General features: G+C 38.0%; 1 protein-coding gene across 1 annotated transcript; it reads left to right on the top strand.

Moving 5' to 3' along the window:
• Positions 1-3: 3 nt before the first annotated feature.
• On the top strand, positions 4-6481 carry LOC113699735 (zinc finger BED domain-containing protein RICESLEEPER 2-like). Its single transcript, XM_072067147.1, has 4 exons — positions 4-219; positions 2412-2512; positions 4207-6319; positions 6413-6481. Exons 1-4 carry the CDS (start codon positions 4-6, stop codon positions 6479-6481), a joined length of 2499 nt encoding a protein of 832 aa, XP_071923248.1.
• Positions 6482-7437: the final 956 nt, after the last annotated feature.

The following is a 7437-nucleotide window of genomic DNA, read 5'->3' as shown; positions in this document are numbered from 1 at the left end:
ACGATGGCTCTTATGGGTGGTTTTGCTAAAATAGGCAGTAATGAAATCATTGTTTTAGTAAATGATGCGGAGAAGGGTAGTGACATTGATCCACAAGAAGCTCAGCAAACTCTTGAAATAGCGGAAGCTAATTTGAAAAAAGCTGAAGGAAAGAGACAAAAAATTGAAGCAAATCTAGCTCTCCGGCGAGCTAGGACACGGGTAGAGGCTATCAATGCGGTTTGATTTCATAACTAGTTGATACGTTCAAATAATCCTGTTTCAAATTCTATTTGAATTTGATTCTGTCGAGTGAATAGAATCAAATAAATCAAGCAAAATCCAATTTTGATGTAAATAAAAGAAATTCAAAAATGAAATAGCAAAGATACAAAATCAATAAAATATAAAATGGGGGTGGGTCAAAAAACTTATTAGATACCATAAACTCCGGTATCTAATAAGTTCTACCTACTATTGGATTTGAACCAATGACTCTCGCCGTATGAAAGCAATACTCTAACCACTGAGTTAAGTAGGTCATTTATCATTCCAAAGATAACAAAATGGAACCCATCCCGTCGATGTGGATTATAAATATCATATTGCTTATAAGCAATACCGCTCAAAGAGATCAAAGATTTATGATATTTTATCAGGGAATATTCATTCATCTTGACAAGAAATTATCTACATGATAAAATATGTATCACAAGCAATAAGGGCTATAGCTCAGTTGGTAGAGCACCTCGTTTACACGCGCGCCAATGTTTTTCAAGGTAATCCATCATACAATCAAATCAAAAAATTGTGATCTTAGTTGAGAAATCGATGTCTTACCCCATAACTTTGAGGGAACAATAGCCTGACAAAGGGTTCGGTTCGATTGGGGTGCCCATTTAGGTTAGGCACAAAATGGACACTCTCATGGATTTGAGGTATTGATAAGGTGAATATCCAATATTTTCAATGCTAGGCTTAATGAGTATAAGGACCTCAAAAAATCTCTTTTCGTCCTATGAACTTTAAGGTGTATGAAGTTTCATATTTCATTTTGTAAGCGGAACGGTAGAGACTTCATTTGACTTAGGTTGATCTAGGCCATAGGCAGACCTACGTCACGACAACCCTACCCTTGAAAGACTTTGGTAGTGCTCTTGGATTAGAATTCAAAATAATAAATCGGAGCACATGGAGCCATCTTCTTATCTTATTTTTTTGTCAAAAGAAAAAAATATGGCAGACTAGCTGATATTTCGATCAGTTAATGAAAGAGCCCAATGCAAAAAAAATGCATGTTGGGTCTTTGAAACAGTTCAGATCATTTTGATAATAAAAATTTTGATCTGTTTTACCGAGAAGGTCTACGGTTCGAGTCCGTATAGCCCTATAATTTAATTATAATAAAAAATGAAAATGAATTAATGAAAATTCAAAATACAAAAAATGAAATCGTATAATTTTTATTTCTTCATTATTCTTTGTTGCTTGGGACTAACGAGTTGGTTCATCGAAATAAAATTATTCCTATAAGCTCACTCGCAGGAATTCTTTAAAACAGAAAACTAAAAGCAAAAGGCAGATATTTCAATAGATCTAATTGATATTTTTCCAATCGCAGATAAACAAAGCAACCTTTCGTCATTAATCTTCGGAGGTGAAGGTGAATTTCATATGAATTTTCCTGTTTGTTCACAAGAAGTTCGTGATATTCCCTTTCTTTGGTATACCTAATCTTGTTGGTGAATTTTTGAAGTAAAAATCGTGACACGAGCCGCCCTATTAAAAACCCCAATGGATCTAGGAATGACCTCCTGCGCTTAGAGCTGTTAATCGAACCGGGCAGCTCGCGAGCCGAGCTCGACCCGGCTCGATAAGAGCTCGGCTCGGCTCGTTAACAGAGAGAAACGAGCCGAGCTCGAGCTCTAATAGGTACTCGTTTAATATACGAGCCGAGCAGGGCTCGGCTCGTTTAAGCCCGGTAGGCTCAAAAAATAAGGGCATTTTCGTCATTTCCACGTGTATGTGGTAAATGGTAATCTAGTCAAAGACTCAAAGGCATCTCCCGTCCGTCTGTCTGTAGCCCTAATTCATTCTTTCCTCCTTTGGTCTTTCGTTTTCTCCTCCTACAACCGTCACCCGACTCACCCCGCAGCCTCCATTCTCACACCACCGCACGCCGCATCCCTCAACCTCCATTCTCACGCCGCATCCCTCAACCTCCATTCTCACCACCAGGCGCCATCCCTAATTTTTTGATTTCCCCTTTCTGTCATCTATTTTCCCATTCCACAGCCGCAGCCGCCATTCTCACGCCGCCGCACCCCGTAGCCTCCATTCTCACGCCGCATCCCGCAGACTTCATTCTCACTACCAGGCGCCATCCCTAATTTTTTATTTTCCCTTTCTGTCATCTCTTTCCCGTTCCACAGCCGCAGCCACCATACAGAGCAGCGCCATACGGAGCCATCTCGGTAGAGCCAGCCGCCAGGGCCCTCTACGGCTCTACCATACCCCGATTCACTGCATTCTGGTAAGTAGCCTTGATGGTTTTTTATCGTAGCCTTGATGTTTTGATAATTATTTGCCGTGGTTGAAATTAGTGACATCTTGATACTTTAAAGTACTCTTCGTGCAAAAGTTTTAGTGAATTGCAGGTACTAAGTGACTTTGTTGTGTATCAGCAAACCTTTTTATGTTATATTATGAGAGACATACTGCTTAGGCTTCTCTGGTGTTATGCTAATATACAGATGCAGCTTAACAGTGCATGAGTAATTGCAAGAGAGTCTGAAATTCTTTGAATTGGGGGAGTAACTTTGGATAGGGTCTCTGAAAATACAAAAATGCTAACCCCTAACATGAGTAGGATAATTACATTTTATGCTTGTGATTGTTTTCTGCCCAACCAATTAAGACCATGTTAGTTATAGATTAAGATACTCTGGTGTTTCGAGGAGGATCCCAAGCTTTAAAATGTTTAGAGTGAAATTGACATAAATCACAGAGGCATACATATAGTATTTACATGGCTACCTAAAATTGAAACACATTTAGAAGAAACATTAATCTTTTGAGAAAACCTTTAGCTAAGGGCACTTTGAGTGGAGTCAGGTATGAGTCTCGGAGACAAGTGTGGGTTGAAGGCCGTACTGTATATGTATGTGTAAACATATATAGTTCTATTCGTAGTATATTAAAAGTTATTAAAATCAAAGAGGCTAGTTAGCATCATAAACTGATTTTTTTCATTCTATTTTGAAGCTTTGGTTCTCTGCATTTTTAAGAATCAACTTCTTTGTCCTAGAATATGGCATCTTATGCACTTCATCAAGAGAGATTCTAAGTATAAGGTGAATTCTTTTCCTAAATATTCTGTAATTATAAGGTGGATTTTTATGCAGCAAATTGACTATTAAAAGCCCTTTTATTATGATTAATTATGGCCTTAGCATGTGAATAAATGTCTACCATCCATCTTGGATAGTTGAACAGATAGGTTCTTTCAACATTTGATTGGCGCCTCGCACCTGGATTATTCTCTACCCTTTTCAGTTTTACTCCTTAAAAAAGGAAGATTCATTTGTCATTTGTCAATTCAGAATCTGAGGAATAATTCGATTAGCAAATATTTTTTAATCATTGACCCTAATATTATTATATCTTTATCACTTTCTTGTGGGTTATTTATACATTTATCACTTTCTTGTGGGTTCCAATTCAAGATCCCTTACTTGACCCTTTAACTTACCAGCTATCAACTCCACAGGTCAGAAAGAAAGAGACAACCTTCAACCTGGGAACTTCACACATATTACCTTTCTTGAGCTGATTGGAATTGACATTTCTTAGATGGATATATCATTTCTTTCCTTGTTTAATATAAATGTCTACTAGAAATGCCACTATACTGTCCTCATGCACAAACTAATTGGAACTATGGATTCAGTATTTCCCTGGAATTCATCACTGTCCCTTGTTTGGATTGCCATTTTAAGAGTTTTTAATTGCTTTTCTCTGTTATTTCATTAATCTGAATGTAAGCTTGAGAATTGAGATAGGAACAAGTTAAAGAAATGTTAAAATTAGCTTGAAGTGGGCATTATTTTTTGAAATCTGTTTTATTACTTTTGTACCTTATTTCTTAGAAATGTTATTCTAAATTTCTATTTTAACTAATCAGAATCTGTAATGGTTATTAAATGTTTTTGATTAAGGAATGTACAGCTCTCCATTCAACTCATTTCAAGGTTCATCATCAAGTCCTACGATGGAGCAAAATAATGAAGACGTGGAACAATTGAATTACAACGAAGAAAGAGCTGATGAGATGAGTGAAGAAGAAATAGAAATAATAGAAGATGATGGCAATGAAGGAGGACAGCAAGTAGATGGAGATGGAGGAGCTGGTCCTTTTGAGAAAAAGCAAAGGAAGAAGAAATCCAGCATATGGGATGAAATGACTGAAGTAGTGCTAGATAATGGGACGGTCAAAGTGAAGTGCAACCATTGCAAGGAGCTTTTCAGCAAGAGTACAACCGGAGCCACATCTCAGCACAAGAGACACCTGACTTCTTGCCTCCAAAGAAAGATGGCCATTGGGGAGCAAAGCAAACAAAAGCAACAAGTGCTTTCATTCACCGAAGGTGGAAGTGATGGTATCACTTCTATCACAAATTTCTCGTATGATCATGCCAAGGTAAGAGAGCTTGCGTCACACATGATTCTTGCACATGAGTACCCCTTTTCTATGATGGAGCATGTAGTTTTCAACAAATTCATGAAAGCAGTTTCTCCGTTTTATAAAAAGATTAATCGGCAGACTGTTAAGGAAGATTGTATGAGTACTTATACAATTGAAAAAAGGAAGCTGAAATCATTGTTGAAAGGTGCTGGTAGGATTAGTATTACAACTGATTTGTGGAAATCTGGTCAAAAAATTCAATATATGGTTGTGACTGGTCATTTTATTGATTCTGATTGGGTGCTTCAAAAACGTGTATTGAATTTTTGCAATGTTCCTCCTCCTCATACTGGAGTTATTATAGCTGATGCTCTAAGTAAGTGCTTCATTGATTGGGGGATTGAGAATAAGGCTTCTAGCATAACTGTTGATAATGCTTCATACAATGATGTGTGCATTAGGAGACTTAGAGAGGATTTTTCTCTAAGAAAGAGATTAAGTATTGGAGGAAAAATTTTTCATGTTAGATGTTGTGCACATATACTTAATCTCTTAGTGCAAGATGGTCTTGGTCAACTTGGTGGTGTGATTGATGTTGTTAGAGAAGGGATAAAATACTTGAACAATTCAGAATCTAGGCTTCTTGAATTTGCCAAAATTAAAAAACAGCTTCAGTTGCCCTCTAGAAAACTAATTTTGGACTGTCCAACAAGGTGGAATAGCACTTATTTGATGTTAGCTTCAGGTTTAGATTTCAAGGATGTCTTTCCAAGATATGCAGACATAGACCCTGGATTTCACTATGTTCCTACTGATTTTGAGTGGATGAAAGTGGAAGAAGTGTGCAAATTTCTAGGAATATTTCATGAAATCACTGATATGATTTCCGGGTCTGAGTATCCAACAGCTAACATTTTTCTTGTGGAGCTCTATAGGATTAAAGAGCTTTTAAATGAAAAAGCTCTTGATCCTTTTGAGCATATTCGGGCAATGGCTGGAAGTATGTCTGCTAAATTTGATAAGTATTGGGGGGAAAGTAATGTGCTGCTATCTTTGGGTGCAATTTTGGATCCGAGATACAAAATGTTCCTTATTAATCATGCTTTTCCGGTGATTTATGGTGAGGATGCAGCTCCTAGATTCATGGCTGAGATTAGAGACATTCTTTATGAGCTTTACAATGAATATGTTGATTGTCATGTTGTTTCCCATTCTAAACAACAAAGGCAGGTTGTAAAAAGGAGACAAAATGAAGGTTCTACTTCTTCTAGTAAGAAACAGAAAATGACTGCACCCGCCGTTTTAACTGGCAAAGAAAAGTTTCACATGCATGTGAGTGAAATTGATAGGGCTCCACCAGAAAAATCAGATTTAGATGTTTATTTAGAGGAAAGTAGGTATGCTTGTGATGCAAGGGCAAATCTGGATGTTTTGGGTTGGTGGAAAGGGGAAAGATTGAGATTTCCCATCTTGTCGAGGATGGCTGCCGATATACTCTCCGTTCCTGTTACCACTGTGGCTTCAGAATCTACCTTCAGTGCTGGAGGGAGAGTAATTGATGATCGACGAGCTTCTATGTCGGTTGAGACGGTGCAAATGTTGCTTTGCGGCAATGATTGGATCCGCAGTCTTCATGGCCTAAAGAATAAGTCTCGTGTAAGTAATTGATTGGATGTTTTTGTTGTTGTTACAGTTGCCTTATTTTTTTATTTTGATGAATTTTTAAACTTTCATACTTTTATTCTGTAGGAATCACTTGATGTGGCCGAATCAATCACATTTGAAGAAGTTGAACTTCCTGAATCATTCAATGACTAATTTGGTGGCTGTTGTCCGTTGATGTTGCTTGGGGACAGTTTATGTAATTTTTTATGTTGTAATCTGATCTGGTTTGGACAGTTGATGTTGCTTGGTGGCTGTTTATGTAATTTTTCATGTTATAATCTGATGTGGTTTGGACATTTTGGGTTGGACATGTTGTAATCTGATCTGATTTGGATATTTTGGTGTGGACATGTGGTAATCTGATCTGGTTTGGATTACTGGTGGCTGTTGATATCGTAATGTGGCTGTTTATATAATTTTTCATGTTGTAATGTGGACATTTTGGTGTGGACGTGGTAATCTGACCTGGTTTGCTGAAGTTTTAAATTCTTGTATTGTCATTTGGTGTAGTTTTAACTTCTTGCTGCAGTTTAAACTTCTTGTAATTTGATGTGGTTTGGACATTGTAATCCCCCTGTGGACATTTTGTTTCTCCATTTGATGGTTTTTGCTGTAGTTTTAACTTTAGACTCTGCCTTGTATTGTCATTTGGCATGGCTTGTTGAATTGAATCAGGGAAATACGAGTATTGTCATTTGGCATGGCTTGTATTGTCATTTTGGCTTCAAATAATAAATCAGAGAAAGTGTATCTTCTTGTGATATGGGCTCTCCCGTAAACGAGCTCGAGCTCGAGCTTCGAGCTCGAAAAGCTCGACTCGAGTTTTTCGCGAGCTCGAGTTCGAGCTTCGAGCTCGGCGGCTCGATTTCAAAATTCGAGCTCGAGCCCGAGCTCGAGTTTTCTATGAACACATCGAGTCGAGTTCGAGCGCCTTGTAGAGCTCGAATGACTAATCGAGCGAGCTCGAGCTAGCTCGATTAGGGGTTCGAGTCGAGCTCGATTGTCCTATGCTCGAGCTCGACTCGGCTCGTTTAACAGCTCTACCTGCGCTTGTGTACAAATTAAAGCTTGTTGAAAGATGAATACCTTTGGTAAGTTTCGTTATTAAA

This window comes from Coffea arabica, chromosome 10e (genome assembly GCF_036785885.1).
Source record: "Coffea arabica cultivar ET-39 chromosome 10e, Coffea Arabica ET-39 HiFi, whole genome shotgun sequence".
Taxonomy (NCBI): Eukaryota; Viridiplantae; Streptophyta; class Magnoliopsida; order Gentianales; family Rubiaceae; genus Coffea; species Coffea arabica.
The sequence above is the reverse complement of the archived record's forward strand: the minus strand, read 5'-3'. Positions and strand labels throughout refer to the sequence as shown.